Source organism: Calypte anna, chromosome 2 (genome assembly GCF_003957555.1).
Source record: "Calypte anna isolate BGI_N300 chromosome 2, bCalAnn1_v1.p, whole genome shotgun sequence".
Classification (NCBI taxonomy): Eukaryota; Metazoa; Chordata; class Aves; order Apodiformes; family Trochilidae; genus Calypte; species Calypte anna.
The window spans coordinates 20,979,597-21,003,904 of record NC_044245.1 but is presented as its reverse complement, the minus strand read 5'-3'; the positions used below and the strand labels follow the sequence as shown (position 1 = coordinate 21,003,904).

General features: G+C 37.7%; 1 protein-coding gene across 6 annotated transcripts in view; it reads right to left on the bottom strand.

Annotated features, from left to right (window-relative positions):
- TRDMT1 (tRNA aspartic acid methyltransferase 1) overlaps positions 1-23,854 on the bottom strand; it is a 29,533-nt gene extending 5,679 nt beyond the window's left edge. The window contains exons 1-9 of one of the 6 annotated variants that reach the window (XM_030446274.1): positions 23,167-23,265; positions 14,398-14,507; positions 12,693-12,769; positions 11,140-11,211; positions 7,137-7,202; positions 5,950-6,019; positions 5,024-5,107; positions 4,168-4,538; positions 326-383 (exon numbers count right to left, since the gene is read on the bottom strand). In XM_030446274.1, coding sequence (XP_030302134.1) covers positions 326-383; positions 4,168-4,538; positions 5,024-5,107; positions 5,950-6,019; positions 7,137-7,202; positions 11,140-11,211; positions 12,693-12,769; positions 14,398-14,507; positions 23,167-23,230 — 972 coding nt within the window. In that variant the 5' untranslated portion in view covers positions 23,231-23,265. Of the gene's footprint in view, positions 1-325; positions 384-4,167; positions 4,539-5,023; positions 5,108-5,949; positions 6,020-7,136; positions 7,203-11,139; positions 11,212-11,360; positions 11,431-12,692; positions 12,770-14,397; positions 14,508-22,995; positions 23,068-23,166; positions 23,266-23,789 lie in introns of those variants that run through there. The other 5 variants (XM_030446279.1, XM_030446276.1, XM_030446275.1 and 2 more) reach the window with 5 other exon arrangements.
- Between the last annotated feature and the right edge of the window lie 454 nt (positions 23,855-24,308).

Sequence of the window (24,308 nt, the reverse complement as noted above, 5' to 3'; positions counted from 1 at the left end):
GTACAAAAACTGGGTCTAGAGTCACAACACTGTCCTGCATTTTACCAATGTAATTAAAAATTGGTAATGTTTTTACATATCTTTGAAATCTCTGTATGACACTACAGAAAATAAAATAATAGCAGCTCACATTCTCCATAGAGAGAAGCACATAAATCCTTTTTATTTAAATACACTGGTTGTTAGGAACATGAAGTAAACCAATTGAAAACTCAGCAGTCATAAAATGTAGTTTTAAAACTTTTTTGTTATACTATTCAAAGTAACGAAGCAGAAAAGAGAAGAAAAACAAGTAATTTTCCTACATTATTCACCACATGCTTACCTGTACATCTACTGCTGTCTGCAAAACTGAGCCTGTTCCTTCTACATAGTGTCCATACCTTAATAAGAACAGTAACAATTAATATCGTCATGAGACCTCAGAGTACTTAGTAAAGTACTTGTACACTCCACAGCTGCAAAGATGCAGAGAAGCTAATTACGTTCCTGTCTCCTGGACAGTTAAAAAGGGCTATCTCCATTGCACAAACCAACTTTACATTAAGGCAAAATGTGTTAAAGACCAAACAGTTGTGGGGTTCAAAGTGGGTCTCCATAGTCAAGAAAGGACCAACAATGTGAGCCTCCATCTTTTATATCAATCCGTTAGGAACAAAGTGGTTCAGTCATGTTTAACATTTGTTTGCTCGTGGACTTTCCACAAAGAAAAGGGATGGGAGGTGCCCAGGCACCTATGCAAAGCAGCAGAAGAAAGAAAGAATGAAAAAGAAGAAATAGAAATTAAATCCAACTAAAAAGTACGAAACTTACATTCTAAAAATGTTTGAAAACTTCTATAGATGCTTTGTGGTTGACTGTGTAACAACATGTTTATTCTGTAGTCTCTTCCAAGCTATCAATTAAATAAAATTATGGGCTTTCAGAAACAAGCTCTGCTGGTCTAACTCATAGTGTTTGCATGTCCTGAACAGAAAGAGACTGAGTCAAGTCAACAGATGGCATTTGTACAGTGGAACAACTTCAGAAGATTCCCTGCATTAGAAGGATGTGATCTGCATAAATCACTTACAGCTACTATTCTCTAGTTTTATCTGTGCATCTCCTAAAGACAGTTGTAAAGGTCTTCTGCTCCACTTGGGGCCCATTCTAAAACAAGGCATTGGAACAATTTTTGTTTCAAGCCTTTCAAATTTCACAATGAATATAGAAATAGCCTCCTTTCAGCACAGATACAATGACATAGCATGGGTCAATCTTGAGAATTTCTTCACTTGGAAAAGCTGACAAGTAGCTCTGCCAATGTCAGTGAGAGCAGCACTCCTTTTAAAATTAAGTGCTTGCAAATCTTCCTTAGGATCAGAACAAAATGCCCTAAACAGTTATTAAAAACACATGGAATTGAACTGTATTGTAAATAAATCACCTTTAACTGGTTAGTAGAATACCGAAAACAAAACAAAGTTTAACAATGTAACACACAAAGCACTGAGGAATCCTGATCTTACATAGCAGCATTGTACATTTATCTCAGCCAAAATAACTAAATGAGGATAAATTTTAATGTGGTAAAGTGGTATTTTAGTTTTACTGGGGGGAAAGAATCTTCTAATAGGATCCATAAAATACACCAGTACAAATAATTGGCACTTAGACTACAGAACTGACAAAAAAAATCCAGTTGGTGTAAAAGTGGTTTGGAGGCTGGGGGTGTTTTACACAATGGGTTTTTAAAACACTGATGTGGGCAGACAGCCAATGTCAGCTGGATTATTATTAGTAGTACTATTACAGCTGCTGACTAGAAAAAAAATTAACATTCCTACCTTAGAATCAGAACATAATTAAAGATGGGAATTTTTGTCACAGTACAAAATGATACATTGATTTTCTGACGTTTCATTACCAGTTATAATGAAATAAGTTGGCTTAAGAAATTAAACTTTTCAGTTTTCACCTAACTCCTGATTTCCCCCCTCTAGTTCTGTAAGCTTTCAAAAAAATCTTTTAATTTCACACACATATTATTTCTACATTATTGCTAACTAAAAGGTAATTTCCACAATGCAAGAGTTTCTGTAACTAATATTACACTTTTTTAGAAGGTATTGCTTGTCTTGACAATAGCACACCAGAAATATACAAGTAATTCTATAATGTTTATATCTAAAGTAGTAGTTTTCTAGGACACTAACTCTGTCCTTTAAAATAGACAGTTTTCTCTCACAACTTCAGTAACCACAAACACTCCTAAGTGAAATCATGGTGTTTGCAGTTTCAAGGAAGTCAGTAATCACCTCCAGTTTCCTAGGAGGATCATGTGCTCAATCTCTCACGCACCACAGGCCTTTACATTTTGCCCTACACTGCACCAATGCCTCTCAGAAGACATACTCGTATGACAAAGATAGAAAAGCAAATAACACTGATTAAATATTGGTGTTTGCAGTTCCTGAATTAGCAAGGACTGAAGAGGCATACTAGGATTATCCTTATCACACAAACCTTGCTGGAAAGATCTAAACACCAATCAGAACTCAGGGAAATCTCAGTCTCAAAGCTCAACGTGATATGTACGATGGATGCCAGAAAAGCATCTCAGCAGAGCAATTCTCACTACTACTTGTGAGTGTTGTTCTGCTCCAGTCAAGGTCCTCTTTCCTAAATTTCATCTTTTAGGGAAACATAAAAACAGAACTCCTAGCACACATAGAGCAGCAACTTATTCTTAGCCTCAGAAAGTGACCTGGAGGAAACCCAACGTGTCATTATAATTTTCTTCTTAATGCAAAGCTGTCAATTTCATTAACGAATTGAGAACTATATATGAAACCTTCCTTCCTGAAGACTCTAAAAAACTGAAAAAAAAAAATGGTTCCTACATTTTGATTCCTACATTTTGAGCCAAGAACAAACTATCTGGCCTGGGTCCTCCCACATCAGCAGGAGGGTAACCGTCACAGTCCAGGTCAGATTTCCCACCACTACTTATGAAGAATTCATTTGAACTCCTCAGGAGACTCACTCAGTGTAGTTTTGACAAACATGACCCAAAACTGCCATGGCACCTTTTAGTGAAAACACAAGTGGTCAATTTAATTTTGATGAAATTTACAGCATGGATGACATACGTAACAGATCATTCTGACCTAAGGTTTTTATTTTACTATTTCAGTGAAGGAACAGATGCCACAAGATGCTGACTCCCTCTCAAAACGTGTATGTATATCAATGAGAACTGGGGAAATGCCTTCCTGTTGCACAAATTTTGAATTTCTGAAATTCTCTTCTCAGCTTCTTTTATTTTAAAAAACTTGAAATTGTGAAATCTGCAGAAATGCTGACAACCTGTCAGTTTAATTTCTACTAACATAAAAAAAAGTATAAATCAGCTTTAACTCCTCAACCAGGCCATTTTGTTAAAACATTCAGAGAATTAAAAGAAAGCCCAAAACTAATCTAATTGGAAAAATTCACTGCTATTAATATTTCCCACAAACTTCCAGGCTCCAGTTGGTATCTTCCAATACAAAATAGAAATGCATTCAGTGGAAAAACTCCCAACTGGTTGTCTGTGGGGTTTCAGAACACTTAACAACCTCTGGCAGTAAAAACTGCGAAGTACAAATCAGAAAACTACCAGACAGAAAGAGACTGATGCTCTGCTCCATCAAATATGATTTGAAATGCAACAGCGTAACTGGTTTTATGACATATGGCAAATCTTCAGCTATTCTGACCTACACAGCTGAAAAATCCAATAAATCAATAAAATGTACAGTGGAGACAATTTTAATGAGGAATGGATCTGTCATGCATGACACTTTGTAACTTCATTGAGCAATATGAAAAAAAATCATTAATGAATCAGTACTATACCAGTCTATTGGAACCATATTTCCTCAGGGGTAATTAAGCTTCTGTGAAGGTCAACAACAAATGGCACTGTCTTTGGTGAATGCCTTTTTGGACTGGACACACGATGTTCTGCCAGATTCTCATGCTGGCATTCCACTGGATCAGGAAGCACACTATATAAGGAGATTTTTTTTTTCCAGAGGCCTGCATTTTTTTTTATGAAATGGTTCTCCTTGTTTTTACACTACACAAGCAAAACAGTTAAAGTTTCAGGACATGATTAAGCAGTACATTTTCTTTGCAACTCACCCTTTTGTAAAGCATGTGGATCTCCGACAGGTAGGTTTAACAATGTCTAACACAAAAGCATAGCGCAATAAGGACTTTGGTGGTAAGAAATACTGACTCATGTCTTCATTTTCCTCTTCCAAGAAATCTTTTAGCATTTGAATAGTGGAATCATTGTCCTGACCATATTTCCTTTCCACTTCTTCTACTGTTTCAAGCTTAAAAAGAAAAGCCCCTTTTGATAAATTCTTCTTGGTTCTGCAATCAGGACCAATGTTTGCGTGCAGATTCTTCTCTTCAGAAGGCAAGGAAGAACAAACTTCACCCTCTTTGTCAGCAGCTTTGTTCTCAAATATGTCTTGTGGATCCTGATCTGGGAATCTTGTCAAAATCTAGGAACAAATAGCAAGAAAAAGATATGCAAGAATTCCATTTGATAAACAACAGCAGACTCTGCAGTAAGAATTCCTTCAGAGATGTGCAGAATCAAGCAGGTGACTTCAATGTTATTTTCACAAAGATTTCAAAAAAGGTTAGCATCAAGATTTGTTGACCTATTAGCAGTGATGTCAGGATCAACAGCAAACAATTGGCTCTACAAAAAGACCTTTCCAAAGGTGTGAGAAGGGTAGGAGAATGTATGTTTTTCTAGCCCAATATCAGCAACTGTCCCTCAACTGTTCGAAGCCATCTAAGTCACTGCTATGCATTTCATAGAAAACTCAGCATGCAGCCAAAAAAAAAGAGGCAGAATTTAACTTTTCTGCTGATACTACTTTTCCCCTCTCTCCTTTCATCAACACACACCACTAAAATAAAAATTCAACACACAATCTTCATGAAACAAAGCCAATTCAAGTAACACTAACAGACTTACCTGACCAGGAGCTTGAAAGGAAAATGGTTCTTCATGAAGCTTTGCAATTAGAAAATATCGCAGTCTAGAGTTGGGAATGCCAAGCTGTAAGCAAAATTCAAAAGCCTTTAGTCTATAGAGAGAAAAAGTAGTCTATAGTGTCATAAAAGTTACCTACCACTATATACAGTAATAGAACTATGCCACACTAATATATGTCCTAAGCACATAACTTTTATGCCTAGATATTGTCAAGGAAACAAGTGGGCAATTATTCTTGGTACCTCCTGATTTTTACTTTGTAAATGAACAGGAATGTAAACAAACTTTTATGTGAGGAAAAGAAAGAAAAAAAAAAAGAAAAAGAAAAATGGCATGGATCACAATTTCTTTGGACAGACACTACCAGCTTTCTAGAAAAAATGAAAAGTCATCTCATTGCCTTTTCCAGCCTCAGCAAACATACCACAACTAGTTTTCAAACGAGCTTCTATCAGTTTTCTCAGATAAATATAGTACTACACCAAACCCATTTAGTCTTGTTCAATCTGAAATACCTCTCAACTCTTTTTTCAGTTGCCAGGGAAACATGCAAACAAAGCTCCTCCTCCCACAAATGACACAGTCACATTTTCTGTGCTGAGAAATTCACAGGCATCAGCACTTCTGAAGCAATGAGGCTCCTGCAGGGAAAACCACCTTCCTGGTCATGGAGTAAATATATGCCTTCTTGAAAAATATCAAGGGGCAGCAAAGCAATATGGGACAGCAGTATGATTATGCCAATTTACTGATGGGAAATCAAAAGTCATGCCAGATGGCTTTCTCATTAGAGGAATATCTTCAGTTCTGGGCATGTCTCTCTTCTTATACAATAGTTTTCAAGTCTTCTTTGGCTCAGTGCAGTTAAAACAGTTGAATAATATTAAAGCAGTATCAGTACTCACACGAGTTGGAGACAAGAGAAATTCTTGATATTTATATCCACATGTTTCTAGTGTTCGCAAAAGTTCATTTCTGGCAGTAAAAAGAATTGACAAGCAATTATTTTTTTTTTTTACTCCCTTCAAACAACTTGTAGGGTCTTTTATACTAATTTAATTTGTTCTTAATACAATTCCTTAGATAGCAAGACATTCAGCATACACACTGAAAGAAGTGGACAGGGAATTACAGATATGAAGTTATCCATATTTGAAATAGAAGACAACTGTGACCTGTGCCTGGCACCATATGTGACACTGCATCCCAAGTGCTGTAAAAGAAAGCAAATATTCTGACTGGGGTGTTTTCTGAACTACAGCTTGTTCCAAACCCTGGCCAGCAAGGTGGTAGCCTAGGAAATCACAGGGTCTACAGCAGCAGCCTGAACCTCCAGTAACATGTTCCAGTGTTCACAAAGGACTGCTACACGCTTAACTAGTGAGAGCTGAACATGTCTCACACATGCCTGCCATGTTCATTAAGGAGCATGGTATTCAGGATGGCTGCTCTCTGGGTGCTTTAAGGAATGCTGTAGAAAGGTCTAACTCCATTCCAGCAAGAAATGACAAGGAAGACCACAACCTCCGCCTCTAGCTTTGCCTGCAAGAAGAGAATGCCCCTGATGTTATGAGGCAACTTACTGACAACTCTCCTCTTCCACATTTAAGACATTATATACAGTCTTCATACTATATTTCTGGACCATGTGATGGATGGCAACTCTGAACCAGTGATAACCTACTGTCAACAAAGGTACTGCTCTCTGCTGTGCTATTACCACAAGATACCAAAATTTGAATGATTATGTCCTGTCATGGATAAAACTCCAAAACCTCTGAGTGCCATACCTACTGCTATTTTATTTTGAAAATTAATATTAACCCTAAGGGACATAAAATTATCAAATAAAACAAATGAGGTAACTTGTTATATTTTATCTTCTTAGAGGAGTCTAGTTATTTAGCAAGAATTTTTCACAACCTAATATTTTCATTCCTGAATTGAAACAGTATTTTTAACTCACAGCTGTCAGCTGTCCCATCTCATTCTATTTTGTTAACTTAAATTCTAGGAAATAAAAATCCTGCCTTCCTCTTCTAAAGAAGATGTCCTTTACTAGAAACAAAAACCTCCATAAGTTAGACTTTACCTTGCAGAAGAGGATTCAAAGCCTTTAACATTTTCTAAAAGAAGGTATTTTGGAAGCTTCTGGAGCCTACAAGGAAAATAAAAAGGATCAACAAATCAAAGCAACAAGATGTAAACTACATTTTAATCATCCACAGATATGTTTAGCTACAAGCAAGATCAAAGCACTTCCACATTATGCTAGCTGTTGGAAGTTCAGCACCCTTCAGGAAACATACCTCAACTTTCACAGTTGCCTAGATCAAATCACTCCCAACTAAATACTACTTCTGGTAATTATATATGTTAAAACAAAAGCCAACCCCCCCCCCCCCCCCCCCGAAAAGCCCCCCAAAAAATCCAAACACCCACAACCAAACAAAAACCTAAAAGCTATATGTAGTTCAGATGGACTGCTTTAACTTCATGTACCCCATGCATTTACATCTGAAATGCTTACCACTGCTCATTTCCTAAAGCATAATATTGTCATCCAACAAGCTGATTTTGCAATGGAATGATAATTATTTGGTAAAAAAAGATTATTACTATTTAGCCATGGAACAATAAACTTCTGGTTTAAAGTAACTAAACCTGAAATCAATGTCAAAGTGACTCTTGCTTTGGCAGGGGTGTTGTAACGTATGATCTCCAGAGGTGCCTTCCAAGCCATACCATTCTATGACTCCAAGTGTCCCATCAACTCTAGTGGTAACACATCAGAATCAGTATTTATCTGATTGCTTTAGGAAATCAGACAATATAATACAACAATCAGACATATAATACAACAGATATAGATATTCTCAGTTTTCCATATTCAGCTTTTTCATTGTGGTGGTAGAAGGGGCAGAAAGGAGACGCCTGAGGCTTAACAAGATCAGTGCAGAGGTCTGGAAACAAACTCATTCCAAAAACAGCATTTTAAATCTCTGGAAAAAGGAACATGCCTAAACTGTGCCAGGGACAATTCTAACAATTTAGGAGCACAGACAATTCAGACTTAAGTCTCTGGGAACATCCCTAGGACCAATTAACTCTCCACTAAGATTAATGTAGACACAGAATGTCTGTCACACATTGGGATCTTGGACCAGCACACAGAAACAGGAGAGTAATGCCATCAGACAGCAGCTGAGTGTCTATTTAAGTCCATAAGTAACTTTGGACTTCCACTGCTAGAAATCACAGCAGAATTTGTTCTATCACGTTCTTAACTACCATAATTAAAGACATTCACATGAAGAATTAAAGAACTAAAGTGTTTCAGAAGAAATTGGAAAATGTACAACATACTATGCCAAATTTTAAAATACTAAAACTAATAATGAAAAAAAAAGCTAAACTGAAAAAAAGCAACATCAGCCAAATTCCCTGCAGAGGAATAGAATCAAAAATATATATGCTCGTATGTTTACCCACACTCAACATCATTGTCATCTACTGTGAAATTTTTTTCAAAGTAATGAATAGAGAGCACAGCCTGAAACACATGAGAGCTCATACAGGATCAAGGGATCACAAGACAAGTAATCATTGTACAAAGAGTATGTTTTAAGTACTTGGCAGGTACTAACATTACAAATGTGTCTGTAAAAGCAGAACTTTGATGTCTTAGCATGAGATTTCTCTGGGTTATGGCTTAGACACAATAAACAGACAGTATCCAGACCATTTGGGTCAGACTTTGTTTGTTGGACAGGTGCTCCAAGGACTTCCCAGGTCTTTCCAGGTCCTGAGTTTGTCTGTTCTGTATCTCTAGTATTTGTCTTCCAGGCTACACTTGAGCCTCATTTCAATGACATTTCATTATAAAAGCCTGACTATAAGGTAGGAACAGCCAAGAAATGAGAAACTATTTTATAGTTTCCATAAACTGAATGCATGCTGTACCAATTTAGAATGCAAAGGGATAATTCCTATATTAAGAATTTCCCTTTTGGGGGCTGAAATACTCCATACTCAATGTCTGGCAAATGTATCATATCCAAAAAATACACAAACACTATCTCAGTAGAACATAAATCTATCAGAACTGAGAAACTCTGCACACATCTTGAACATATTACAGACTGCTTACACTAACTACTGCCTCAAGAACAACCTGCCCAAGGGAGATAAGGGACACAGCAGGGTCTCATGGGGTGCTGAGATAAAGTGCCACAGCCAAGCCCAGCTCCTTTGCATCGTCATGACAGAAAACATAAGCCCTCCCTCTAAAGCTTTGGTTTTGAGGAGGAAAAGCTTCTGCCCTTTATCCAGCCAAGCCCACAGCAACCAGGAAGTAACATTTCCATATTAATGCATAACAGTGTCCCAAAAGAAGCCAGGCTCTTAAATGTGCCTTTGCTTCAGAGAAAGGAATACTGAGGCCAGGATTCCCTCAAGGATAAGGAAGGGGCTATTATTCTGATAAATCATTAACTTTCACACTATCTGCTATTTTAATTTATCTTTTTGGAAGGTCATTCTGGAGGACTGAGTTACATTTCTTGTACATTCATAGCAATTTTTGGAAACCCAGGTTATCTCCCTACTTTTGTGGCTCTCCTAGATGTGGGGAAGTAATAATCATCTTCCTTTTTACCTATTCATTTTCTAACTTATTAGGCTACAGAATCTGTGCTGTGTTCTGTTTTGTGTTCTCTGCCACAGATTTCTCAGGTGATCCCAGCCAAGCCACTCAGCCCTTGTGTCCATGTTCTTTATCTGCTGATGGCAAAGGTAAATAGATAGTCCCATCTAATTTAGACTGCATAAAAGTTGTTTCTGGAAGAAAAATTAAGATCCCTTTCTCCCAATGTTAACAGAAGTTTGAAAGAAAGGCTGCTGTTGATACCTTCTATGCAGAAAGCATTCATTAAAAACCAACCAAACAAACAAAAAAGCCACCAGAAAATAAGACAGATGAACCTCCCTTCATCCTGATCCAATTCTGAAAGCAAGATTAACCAGTGAAGAAATATGTACATGAACAGCTGTCCTAGTCTCCAAGAGAAGCAGTGTTGCTAAGAATGGTGTCTGGTGGACTAACTGATGAAAATTCTCAGACTCATGCCAGTTGATGCCTAATGGACATCTCAGTCCAGAAGCAGAGATTTCTGCTGGATAATCTCCCTAAGCAACCACTTGCTCCGATTCCCCAGGAAGGCTTCTTACAGGGATATACTTCTCTTCCCTCCCCCCCATAAAAAGATGGCAAGCATTACTTGGAGCCTAGTTTAACACCCTCAGTAAGAACAACTTAAGTCAGTAAAACCCACTTTGGATTTACTCTTCCAAAACTTAAGGCATTACTAATACAAATAATTATGAGCATACAATTAGGAAGTGTGATTTCATGAGGAAAAAATGACAGATGAATACAAAGATAAGGGCACTGTTCAGACAATTTAGTGCTATTTGAATTCTTTAGTATTACTACTCAAAACAGCAGATTGTCACACAAACCAAAAATACACAACCTACCCCAAGATACCTAGAAGCAGAACCAGAAAGAAAGAATATACACTTTAAGAAAGAATGAAGGGAACAGACTATGTACTGTATTGTGCAGTCATTAGCTGCAGAAAATTTAAACAGGCAAATGTTACCTATTTGAAAGACGATGTTGAACAAAGCCTTTTTAACCTGGTATTTCAAACAATTTTCATGTTTCCACTATGTCCACTAGCAAACTATTAACTACCCACTTCTGCTTCTACATAAAGTCAGTGCAAGTTTCATGTTGAACTGAAAAGAGAAAACTCAATTTTTCTCATGTATGATATAGCTGCAGTTTAAACAGAAACACAATAAAAAGAAAAGCAAACAATAAAACCATATACAGTAATGAGATTATAATGGCATTAATAAAATACCAGCTATTTATAAATTACAAATGGTAAGGTGAAAACAAGCAAGTAATACAACAAAATACTTGTGGAATCCCTGTGTAACATTATAGATGCTTGTCTCCCTAAAATATAAGACACCTCATTAGTTACAACAAAGTCTTAAGAGCTGAGGTAGAAGTTCATTTATACCTTGGAAGAATATCAAGGATATAGAGAAAGCTCTTTGTCCGTGGGTCAGATACATCACCTTGTAGGCCAACTCTAAGAAAGAATAAAGAAACACCTATGTATTACATGGAGCAGGCTGACACTTGACTGCCACTTTTCTACAGAATGCTAACACTTTTTGCTTTGAGTTTCAAAAAGGGTATCTGCAAAAGCACCATGTACAGACATGGGAACCTACGTACAGAGGCAGTGTCCTAAGAAACGCTTTAAGGAATGAAAGTCTGCCCCTGCAATCCATCAGCTCACAGTGAACTTAAAACTGAAGCACTAATGAAATCCACTCTCCAGTGTGCAAAGTGTTTAGCATTCTGGTCTTGTCCAGCAAAACCCTTGAACATACTTGTCTCTGAAAGAACAAAAAAAAAAAACCCACCAGGCTCCTGGGAATACCCTCCTATTTTACATTGAATATATTAAATTATTTCTATGAACTAAAGCCTCAGTGTTCATAATTTTGCAGGGCTAAGTCCCATGTGAATAGCTTTGTAATCAGTTTTGCAACATTAAATTGGACTGCTCATGTAGGTTTAAAAACGATAACATAAGGATTGAGGGCCTTGTATTAGTTCTTCTAAAAATAAAAATAAATTAAACAAACAAAAAATAGAAAGAATGAATGAAGCCTTGGCAGAAGACCTTTAGGATGTGTCTAAATTAGTCATTAAATAGTCCCAGATTGTTCTTTTCACTGTTCCCCTAAAAAAAATTGAAGAAATTATTCCCAAATACATCATAGGTTTGCACAAATACATTTTTACAGAACAGCATCACTTTGGAGGGATTTCTTTTTAATCCTAGAGCACTCAGTGAGATATACTTTCTTACACAAGCAATTTCACCATCAACAGCTTTTTTCATTAATTTACTACTTTGCAGTAGTAACTTTGTACAGTTACAAGAATCTTACGTCCATGTCCACTGGACACTGCTGCCAAACGACACAAATCTGAGACTTATTTATTAATAACATCTCAGCAAGTTCACTTCTTAATCCATTAATTGATATTTCTCTATATCATCCACAAAATAACTTTGAAGTCATTATCCTCCCAGTCTTGGCTAAAACAAATATTCCTCAGAGTAAATTATTTGTGTGACTTTACAATTTTTAAAGTGCAAATAAAACCAGATTACACTCTTAGTCTGAGGCAGAAGTGAGAAATTCCAATCCTCCTTCCGAAGTTGCCCCAGGAAAAGTTTGGATTGGTATCTAAAGGGAAAAGAAGCACCCCTGAACAGCAATATCTTTGAATTTCACTGTTGGAGGAACAATGCAGTATGCAAAACAGTTGCTCTAAGCAGCTTACTGAAACTTAATTATGTGATCAATAATTAAGATTCAAATTGCTGCATTCCACTCAAGTAAACATCATGGTGAAAAGAGATACAACATTTTTGCATAGGTAGAGAAAGACACACAGATGAACCACACATAGTATTGCCCTCAAAAGCATTTTTCCTTTGACAGGCCATATTGTAGTAACTGCACTTTTCCCAAAGTGTACTATATCTACCTTGTAAATGGCTGGCAGGGAGGACTCATCAAAATCATATCAAAAGACAATCTGTCAAATTCTTTTAGTGTTATGCCCTGAATAAAGAAAAAAACAGAAGAATGTTGAGTGTTGTTAACAGTATGAAACTCTCAAGTAATCTTCCAGACTAAACTACCCCTCTTACTTCCATCACATGCTTCATCTAGCAAAAAATTCTATCTAATCTCTCATTTGACCTATCATTTCTATTTTTGACCTATCACTTCCATTTTTTCTACCTTGGCAAACCACACAATGCAAATATACACTACTTGCTTTGAATATGAATCAAGACCACTAACAATGTTAGTTACCATCTACACAAAGTTTTTATCTACTCATTCTTTCAGAAGAAGTGTGTGGCAGTTCTCCCTGTCCCTCCTCCAAATAAAGTATCATTATTCAGATATGAAGTGTCTGTACATCAAAACCAGTATCATCATATTAAAAACGGGTGAAAAAAAAATCTTCTCAAAAGACAAAAATGTCTAAACAGCAAAGTATTTCATGTTAACATGATAATTTTTACAGGCCCAAATTGTGGGGTTTAATTCTTATGAGTTCACTACCAACACATCCTATGAAGTTTACTTCATTCTTGTTTTCAGCCAGTAAAAATCTCTCAAAGGGATATGACTGAAAGCTCTACTCTGTAACAATACTTCTGCTCAGAGAAAAAAAGAACCAGGTCTGTGGCATGAATTAATTACACAAGTAGATGTTCCTCTGTACTAAATTTTAACCAACACTGGAAGGATAACATATTAAAGGGCTATGGAGGATAATGATCAAGCAGCTATGAATTGGACACAGAAATCACTGCCTCACATATTTTGAGGGATATCTATATAGCAAATGTTTGTAACTGATCACAGAAAATAGAAAAGCTACCAGTTTTTTCCCCAGTAAATTTAAAGACAGTCCTACTGACTGTAATCTGCTCTTATCAACTATAAGGAGACAGGCAAATATTCTTCTTTTACCATATAAAACTAAACTACCATTTAGCCTGTTTTTACTGAGTGCTGAATAAGCATCTAACCTTCAACCAACTAAAGTCTTACTTAAGATTAAATTCAGTATCTTTTACTGTCATGTTGTAAAACTGTAAAAGATTATAAAGTATACAGTAATTTCTATCTAAATCCATGCAAAATGATATGCCTAGTTTTCCCCTCAGTTATTAAAACAGAAGCCAATTTTACATAGTTCTTCCTCAACCAATCTGGAAAAGGGACAGAATTCCTAAAACATTTCATCTATTGAGCCCACAAAAAAACCACCCATAAGATTGTCCCATCCAGTATATATTTTTCTGTTTCACTGAGCCCAACTACAAAATGGAAGCATGCCTCCAAGTTAATTAAATTCTTTCAAAATAGATGAAAATATTTTCTTAATCTAAAACTATTTATATTTTTCATTCCTTTATTTGTAGTAAGCATTCCTCTTGACATTCACATAACCCTTCCTGACGCAGCAGTGAAGACTTCAGGAAAAGACTGCAGTGTGAGTATTCCTCTAACTTCAACAAGCAACAACAGCAACAGAAATCAAATTTAAAACTGCTATATTTATAACAATATAAATTAAATCCTTTCATTTCTCATTACTAATAATGATAGAGAAGACAATTTACTTCCACAAATGCCAGACTACAGTAATAAAGAAACTAATTACTCACCTCAATTGTCTTTGCCCATAATGGTGTACTGGGAAAGTTGTGCTTATAAACTTCATTGGCAAGATTGTTCACATCAACAGCAGCAACAATTTCTGCAAATGTGCAGCTTTCTAAAATTTAAAAAAAAATTAAATTTTAGTTTATTTTTTTATTGGTACTATTCCTGGAAAAAATAATTTGTTCAGTTGCATTACAGAGACATTAAAAAGTAAAAGGGAAACAACATGATCAAACACATTTTTTGGCTTTTAAACTTGGTATGAAAAACATATTAAGTATCTAATCATATGGCAAGTACTTCCCGTATATCTATTTGGATACATATATTTCAAAAACGGAAGCTAACTGTGCACTTGTTAATTTCTCACTACAGTCACAGAGACTCCAAACAGTGCACAGTCTCTACAACATTCCCACATGCACTCCAGCCTGTCTCTGTGGCCACCAAGCTCCTTGGCTATAGGAACATAGCCTGGGGCAACCTGCTGAGCTCCCCTGCCACCACCAGACCCTCTCCTACCACTAATAACTCACAGGAACTAAATGTGTTATTTTAGAAATACACTACTTATCACTGTGAAACAATGGTACCAATATATATGTTTGAGCTACACCTACTCTTGCAATAAAACTTCAACAAGTTGCCTGAAAAACATTTGTGCTTATATTCCAAGAAAACCTTGGGCCCTGGACCCAAATGCTGCCCTCTTTGAGGTCAAGGTCCCCAAAACACAAAATGTTTTGTAGGGCATTTGCCTGCTCCTCTTCTCCTGATAACAAAGGAAGTACTTCTGGACACATAGAGGTGTTACTGAAAAGAGCACAGTGTAACAAATCTACTGATAGCCACAATCCGGAGAGAAAACACACTGAAAAGAATGTAAATAGCCAATGATTAATTTATAGGTAAACAGAATAATAGCTTCTACAGAAAATAGAGACATAACAAGTACAGTGGTTAATCCACTGCTCATCATATCACACTATTTATTATTACCAACCACAACTTCACTGAGGCTTTTATCCAGGAAAATAGGCTGTGGTCACTGTGAGCCACAGGAAAAAAAACACTGAACATCCATCCTCCCTGATACACAAGACCAGTTTCAACCACCAGGAAATTTATATAATGGTGACTATTACAAAAGCCCGAGAAGAAACACAGGTGATTAAAAAAAAAAAAAATCTGTAAATCAAAAAACAAAAAAGAGACAAAGCAAATAACCACATGCCTTAGAGTAGTCTTACAACATGCTCAAGTAACACATTAACAATTGACCTCTGAGACATCTGAATTACTGCTGCTCAGCTAATTATTTACAGTTTGAAAGGATAAAAAACCAGCTGTGATGATTCCATGGATTTACTTTTAAGTCAGTCAGTTATCACCCATCTACTCCCTCTCAGGTTTTCAAGGCCATCTTAGTCAAAAGTAAGATGAAAGAGAAATCCAGATATTGCAAAGACGGTAGAAAACATTTTAACAATGATCAGGCTGGTTCTCCAGACTTGGTACAGAGGACAAAACAAATAGGAGTTTCACAAAAAAAAAAGATTTACAGACTGTTATCCATTAAGAGTCAACACACCAATCACTATTTGTTGTTGCTGTCCTGGCCTTTTGTAACTCGAGTATTAAATACAGGTGTACCCAGGAGGACAACAGAATGACTACACCTGTGATTGCAGCACAGGTATGTTAACACTGACACCTAGCGTGAAAAGAGCCTTGCCTTAGCAGCCTACCTGTTGCAAGTTGCAGGAATATTCAAGAACCAACACTTCTGTATTCCTAAAACAAAGCTGTTAACACTCAAGTAATGGGAACAAACTTCATTCAAGTACTGTTTAAGAAACTAATTTTCTCATTTATTCTTTCAGTTTTTAAAACATGTCCTGACCAGCTGATCCTTACTGTGTGTTCCAGACACTCCAGAAGAAAAAAGAAATTAAAAAAAAATATTACCTAAATTAACATATAGTTTAAAAATTACATCTGGGAAGGCAAGCAGTGTGCTTTCTCTCACAAGTCATGACTCAGGCTCTCATCCTTTTTACTAACATCAATTCAGTCTCTCCCTGCATACATAAAAAAGAAATACTGGGGAGTTGCATCAAGGGATTTCACAGGCCCAAATGCCTGGAAACACTGAAAAAAAGCTCATAGGAAGTAGTAATTTACTGAATCCCCTTGCAATAAAATATTGGGTCTAAATCAGAAGTTTTAGCACAAAAAAGGGACAGGGACTTTTCCTGAACTGTACCACCCAACATCCTCTCTTCACAGTTCAAAGATCTGGTAATTTCAAAGCTTCTCCTCCCTTTCACTTGAAAGCTGTGGTTCACTTGGGAGTTCCTGTTACAGAACAGCCTCCCTCTAAAAGCTGATTAAGCTTATTTGTGTGGAAATACCCTGGAAATTAATAAAGGAGCTTCAGCAGACAAGCAGATCTCATACAGCCAACCTAACAAAGAAAAGTTTGCATAAATTTCAAATGAAACATTTTAAGAGTTTCCTCTCCTGAAATTTAAATAACTTCTATGCCAAACTGATACTCTGTTTTGATTTAGCAGTTATAGTTACTTGAGAATGACTGTAGAAATGTATTATTCAAAAGACTGAAAGCAAAATATGGGGGAAAAAAATCAGGGCTGTGTTTAATTATATCCATTGACAAAAGGCACAAAAGGAACTCAGAAACATGAAAATCTCCTGACTTAGTGAGATGGCAAATCAACTCCCTAAAATATATAGCACAACTTCAACACTGAAACAGACGCAGCCCTGAAGATTTTTTTTTCCAAACAAGTACATCCACTTTTCAAAATGCATTTAAGAGAATTACAAATAACCATAAAATAATGTAATTACTTATATATCTATATATTTTAAAGAAGAAAAAAATGCCCATTTTTTTAAGTTAAAACTATGTAGCTGATGGAATACTTGATTCACAATATTCCTCAACACTACAGTTTTTAAATGAGATGTAACTCAAAAGGGAGCCAAAGACATGATGGGGAAGTTACTGAGGGAGGAGTTATGGCTTATTTTCAGGTAGACTGTAATGTAATACTCTCTCTTGGATGAAAGCAAGTGAACTCAAATTTTTATCATCCTATTAGGAAAGTACTGATTTTGCATTGTAGTCTTAAAACCTCTGGCAGAAATTCTTTAACTGTTATTTGAATTGCCTCTGGAGGCAGCAATCAAACTCTGGGTCCCAATGTGCATGAGCCATTTCAGCTATACAGTAATCACTCAGGCGAAAGGGACAGCTCTGTAATGACTGGAAGGTGCAGCATTTGAAACAAAGGAAGACAGAATCCATTAGCTTCTGATTTGGAATTTAAAAAAAAAAACAAAAAACCAAAAACAACAGCAAAAAAAAAAAAAAACAGGAAAAAAAACCAAAAAAACAAAAAAAGTGTGTAATCTTCAAACGTTGAAAATAAAATTGCTGACATTAAAATATGTCCTTTTCCTCTTCAGAATTGATTCTTTTGTCATGTGTTTCTAGCAGGCCTTAAAATTAACATAGATCTGTTTATATTCACTGCTGATGATTCTATTACAAAAGTACAATGTCAACAGAGCACATGAAATACATGGTGGTACACCAAGGGCTGAACCTATGCACACTGGAAAATCAGAGCCAGAACAATTATCTATTCTAACAGGTATATGAAAACCGAGGGGAAAGGGAATATTAGTCACATGTTTTCTCTGTCTTGTTTCTTTTCAAAACAGAGAGCAGATTTAATTTAGGAGTTGTCAGCTCTTTACTGAAGAGATTAGGCTGCACTGCCCATGGCTACAGTGAACACAACTATCAACATACTTGATACTGGGCTTCCTGCAGGATACTCAGCAACCTCGCGTTGCTCTGTTTGCACAGGATTTGTTCATGTTCAGCTACATATAGTATGCAAATATATATGCTATATATATATACTATGCAAATTTACATTATAGCACAACTGGCATCATCCTGTTACAAAGGGCTATATTTTAAAGAACCATTAAAATTAGTTCAGGTGTCAAAACTTAACTCAAACCAGCAACATTTTTGGTTTGCATTGTGCTGAATCCTAAAAAGCTGCTTGCCAATTTTGTCACCTTTGCCTCTCCTCCTGAGATAGGTATGCTGAGTTTAATTGTGCACACCAGTTTATTATGCTGTACAACTCACAGAGGCAATCAAATAAAATGAGTAAACAAAAATGACCAAAAAAAAAAGTACAAAAGACTCAAATTCTTACTGTGTAAAAACAAGACAATCATAAAGGAAAACTGTCACCAATTTTACCACTGCAAAACTATGGCATTTTGTAAAATACATCCTTTCATGTTTTACACACAGATACTTTTTTCAGTGACCTGGCAGATTACAGATGCTTATGGCATCTGGAACCCATTTTTCATGGGAAAACTGCCTAAATTAATAAGCCTGTTTAGGTTTGTTTTGGTTGGGAATGAGAAAGAGTAAGCTGTTCGTTGGATGGAAAGATGCTAAGGAAATGGATTTGAAGCTACAGATTTTCAAAAAATAAAAAAACACTTTCTCACTGCTGAAACTCTGCACTTATACAGAAAGAATACATTGATACACACACACAGACACACACATCTATGAATTGTTGTGGATTTCAACATGTATAATCTAAACATCAACTTCAATAAATCTTGCAAAATTTGGAGCACAGGATAGGAGGAAAGAAGAAATGTACTCCCATCTCTTGGCTGCTTCAATCTTCAAGTGTGAATAGAAACAGACTTGATGACTATTGCCAGTAATCAAACTCAACCTTCTAAATAATAACTTTTTGCCTGTTTTCACTGTTAAACTTAAAATACTATTACAAAGCATTCAAAAAAATGAACTAGAAATTCTATATATGCTGAATTATCTACAGCTGAAGTACCAACACAGAGCTAAAGAATCCCTGAGATTTTTCATTTAAAAGTTTTGGACCAAAATCTAAATTCAAGAACAGTGGTTTTTCCACTGCCAAAAAGAACCTGATTCAACTATACTAATAATTTCTACATACTGTTAATTAGGAAACACTTAAAGAGTATCAACTTCCATGACTTTATTAAAATTCAATTATTTCTTACTGTAGGCAAGGATAATCTCAAAACCAATTGCATATTACTTGTGCCCAATGCAGTCTACATTAATAACAGCTGCCAAAACAATGAACAATCTCATTCCACAAGCTCAAGTATATGCTATCCTAAAACTGAGTTTATGAAAGGTCACAGCAAGAAAGGGCTTCCAGGCAGAAAAGGCAGTGTCACTTTCTGGAAAATGTCACTTTGCCAATTGCAAACACTGGCAATTTCACAGAAAAGCAGAAAGTTGGACCAGCTCTGCTAAACATAACTGTCCACAAAACTGGCTACCTAGCAGTGCAAGGAAACAACACTAAGGCAGAAATTGTACAACAAGTAGTTTTCCTGGGGTACTGCCACTGAAGTATTCCAATGTTCTCCCTATTTCCTACATTTTCCTATTATTTTTCTTGGCTTTATAGATTCACTAGAAACGGCAGCAAGAAACTAAAGTATACATATAATCTCCTGTGTATCTAGTTTATGCCATTTGCTAAATGATATCCAGATTACTGTATCAGAAACATTTTCAAATAGAATGGTTTCACGTAGCCATATAGGGCTAAAACATGTAAGAAATCCTATTATATACAAGTAATAGTTGTAGAGGAACATTCACTTTTTGCTGTTTTATTTCCACATAAAAAACAACCCAACACTTCAATCTCTCTTGACTTTACTTCATTCCTGTATAAATTGTATAAGAAAACTGACTCCAGATGTCTAAGAGACTTAAAAAGTGAAAACAATACAAAGGATCAAAATGTCTGACTGTATCAGCATTCCTGAACATAGTTCAATTCATCAAAATCAGCTTTATATAACAACCTGTAATTAAATACTTAATTCAGTGCAAATTTCATAGAACCCTTTCTATTCAAACTGCCTGATTATTAGTCTTAACACTCAAAAAAAGACTTTCATCTAGGAGTGTACCAATTGTCCAAGACAACACAATGCCTACGGGCTGAATCCTCATATACTTTATAGAAAAATAAGTGCCCAGATTTTAAAAAGTTGTATCAACTATAATGCAGTCAGTATTGTACCTATCTGCTTTCCAAATTTCAGTATTTGACCACTTACCACTATCTAGGGTCATTTATACAGATAATAATTTAATTCTCCTTTTATGCTTAAGTCCCTTCATATGCTTTGGCTAGTACCACTGCAAAAGAATTTGTCTCACTCTTTGTACTTACTGCAATTTTTTCAGTCAAGAAGAAATTCTGTAAGCAAAGAACCACAGAAATTACAACAGACAGTGACAGTGATACATTTATTCAGCAAGCTCAGAAACAGACAGCTTGGAAATAAGTTTAGCCTTCCAGGAAATAGTACAAGGGTTTTACTTAATTCCTTCAGGCTCCAAACTACACAAGTTACAAATGTGATACATGTTCTCAAGCCTTCATATGCACAGTAACTATCTACTGGATACAAGTTTCCAGTATTCTGATAATCTTCAAAGGCTACATTCCCAGTGTTCACATTTTTTAAGTATTGTCTTGTGTTATAAATGATGTTTACTTAGGTAGCTATCCATGGGATATCATATCTAGAATTACAATTTATTAACTATTGCAGAATGTTATCAAACATTCATGAGGGACACGAAGATGATGAAAGGACTGGAGCACTTCTCTATATAGACAGGCTGAGAGAGTTGAAGTTGTTCAGCCTGGAGAAAAGGAGGAAGGGGCTTTGGAGAGACCTTAAAGCAGTCTTCCAGTACCTGAAGGGAGCCTACCAGAAAACTAGGAAAGGATTTTTACAAGGGCATGTAGTGATATGATAAGGGGTGATGGTTTTAGAAATGAAGAAGGTAGATTTAGGTTAATACATTAGAAAGACATTCTTCACTATGAGGGTGTTAAGAGTGGAACATATGTTCCACTATGAGGGTGTTAAGAGGGAAGTTGTGGATGCTCCCTCCCTGAAGGAATTCAAGGAGAGCTCTGACAGGGCTTTGAACAACCTGGTCCACTGGGAGATGTTCCTGCCCATGCAGGGGGTTTGAAACTAGATGGTCTTCAAGGTCCCTTCCAAGCCAAACCACTCCATGATTCTATGAAGACATCTATTATTTATTAAGAACAGAGTTAGGTAACATTCAGGATAGATGACAGACAGCTGAGTGAAAAACAATGGTGTAAGCCAAGTTTCAGGAACCAGTCAACATTCTATAGAAATATGGAAACTCTCTATAACATGTAGAGAATTCCTCATCACTTCCAAAACCAGACTACTAGAAAAGCAGATTACCATTGCAGCTATATATACAGTATACAGCACCTAACACCTCTTTTTCTATCCACAAAGACTCCCAAAGTCTGCAGTTCCATACAAATATACATTTTGCTCTTAATAACCTAAGGATGTGTCTGGAAATAAGGAAAATGCTACCTGCTGACAGGCAGTCAGGATTATTTACAATAACAAGGTAGATACAACATGTATTCTTACATATTATATATACATAAAATACATGTACACATTAAAAATTAAATAGTAGAAAAAATTACACACTGTAAACTGCAAGTATGTTAAGAGTTAATGGATGATGCTAAGTGGATTCTACCCTGTAAGCACAAGCTTTTAAAATTACTCAGCTCACTGGAAAATTAACAACCTATGTTTTCATGTGATGTCTTTATGAAAATGCTCTATGTTGTACAGCATAATAAAAGGGCTGGTAGTACTTAAGAAGGCTTAAATATTTGAAGGATTGTAGTTAAAATTAAAATTACTACAGTCACTCTCTTAAATTATACAACTTTTTGTTGAAACCTGTACTTGGAAGCAATAAGGCCCAGAGTACTTTACAAATGAGATCAATAGCCCTAGCTCATTTTTTTCACTCCGGGAAGCAGGACACTGAGTCTGCAGGGTTTGCTGAAGCCACCCAGGCCATGGTTTAACAACCAGGAAATTAAGATCCAGGTTTCCTTGCAACGAATCAAAACTCACCCAGGCTCATGGTCTAGCATGAACTCTCTATGTCAGAAAATATAATGCCAGTCTCATATACAGATCATGTATCAGCTATTCACCTAACTATGCACAATGAAAACCAGGTCCATATGCACACCTAAGGGATACTCTGGATAATATGATCATTATCCTGTGGGCCTGCCTGATCCCCACCCCATCTAAAGCACAACATGTATTAATCACATCCTTCTGAGGTGCAGCTGCCCCGGCTGAAGCCGGACCATGGATCCCTAATTTCCATCCCAGTGTGACCCAGGGTACCTGGTGCCACCCAGCAGGCCACGAAGGCTTCCAGACCTTGCTCAGTGGAGAGCCACAGAGCCCCAACGCACACCCAAAACCCTGACACCAGGCCCGTGAGCCAAACCGGCTCCTTAAACACCAACCCCACGCCATCAGGTCACGTTTCTGGCCCTGCAGAGAGGGAGGTTGTCTACCCGGGTTTTGGCATGAGAGGACGCGCTCCCGCCCCACAGGTTCCTTACACACGGAGGCCTGCGAGGGGACCCGCTCGGCTGCGGAAGGGGCTGCGGGAGGAGAGGGGCCATCTTAGTCCGCCCCACCGAGAAGATGGCGCCCTCTACAACCTCCCTTCACGGGGGCGTGAGGGCAGCAGCAAAGGGGGACGCGCCGGGGGGGCGGCCAGTCCCCGTTACCTTTCAGGGCCTGGTGCATCCCCCCGATACCACTGTAGAGCTCCAGCACCCGCAGCGCCGCCATTCTGAGGCAGCCGGCGCCCGGCCCGGCGCTCCCGGCGGCCTCCTCAAGCAAGCGCCCGCCCGTTCCGCCGCTCGTTCGTTCCCCCCGACCCGCCCTCCTCAGAGCCGGCAGCTCTCCGCCATCCCAAACCAACTGCAGGGCGCCGGAGCAGAGACTTAATTAAGCCTTGTTAAGTGCTCATTAATCTCCAGAGGGGGTTTAGGTCTGGAGAGCGGAACCCTCCTGGACTGACTCTTCTGCCCCGAGGCAGCCGTGGGGCCAAGGAGAGCTATGGTGCAGATGCTGGTGGCAGCGCTGCCACCCGCACCCTCCTGGCAATGGGGGCTCAGGAGAAGGCCCTTCTCCCCAGCATCTGTCCCTTTAGGGCCATTCCTCCTGTACAAGGGCTGCGCACAGGTGCAGCAATGACAATCCCCACCCCCATCGCCTTCCTCAGGCCCTGCAGCACCAGGGCGTGTCCCCGCTCCTCCCGGGGAGGGGGAGGCCAGGCCTGGCCATCAGCAGCCGGGCAGCAGGGAAGGGCAGGATGGAGGTTAAAATTAATTCGGGTGGCTTGTACCTGGCCAGGGGACAGGGAGGGCAGGGAGACGGGGCAGCAGAAGAGGCTTCTCCCTGTGCAGGGGGTGCAAATGACCCTCAGCAGTTTTATGGGCTGAAAAGTTTCATGATTTCAGTGTGCAGGGATGTTTTTGAGAAGTCATTTCAAAGCCTGCACTGCTGGTGGAACAGGAAGGAAGGAAATAACTGATGAAACTGTTCTAATTTGCCCCAACACTGCAAAATTGCTTTTGCTAAATTGAAAAGGAAAAGGTGACTCAAAGACATTGTTGCCTATGGAGAGGAGTTTGTTTTAAAACAAATGTTAGACATTTGTGTGTAAATGTGCATTTACACACACATATATGGGTGTATATAACCATTATGTGGGTTACCCACCACATACAAGTAAGCACCTATGCCTCAGTTTGCAGATTTAGACTGTAAAATTAAGCTGGAACATTTAAAAAACCAAAAAAAACTAACAAGCACATCCCTCAGCCTTGGATATGCTTCTGTCACAACTCAGATAGGGCACCCA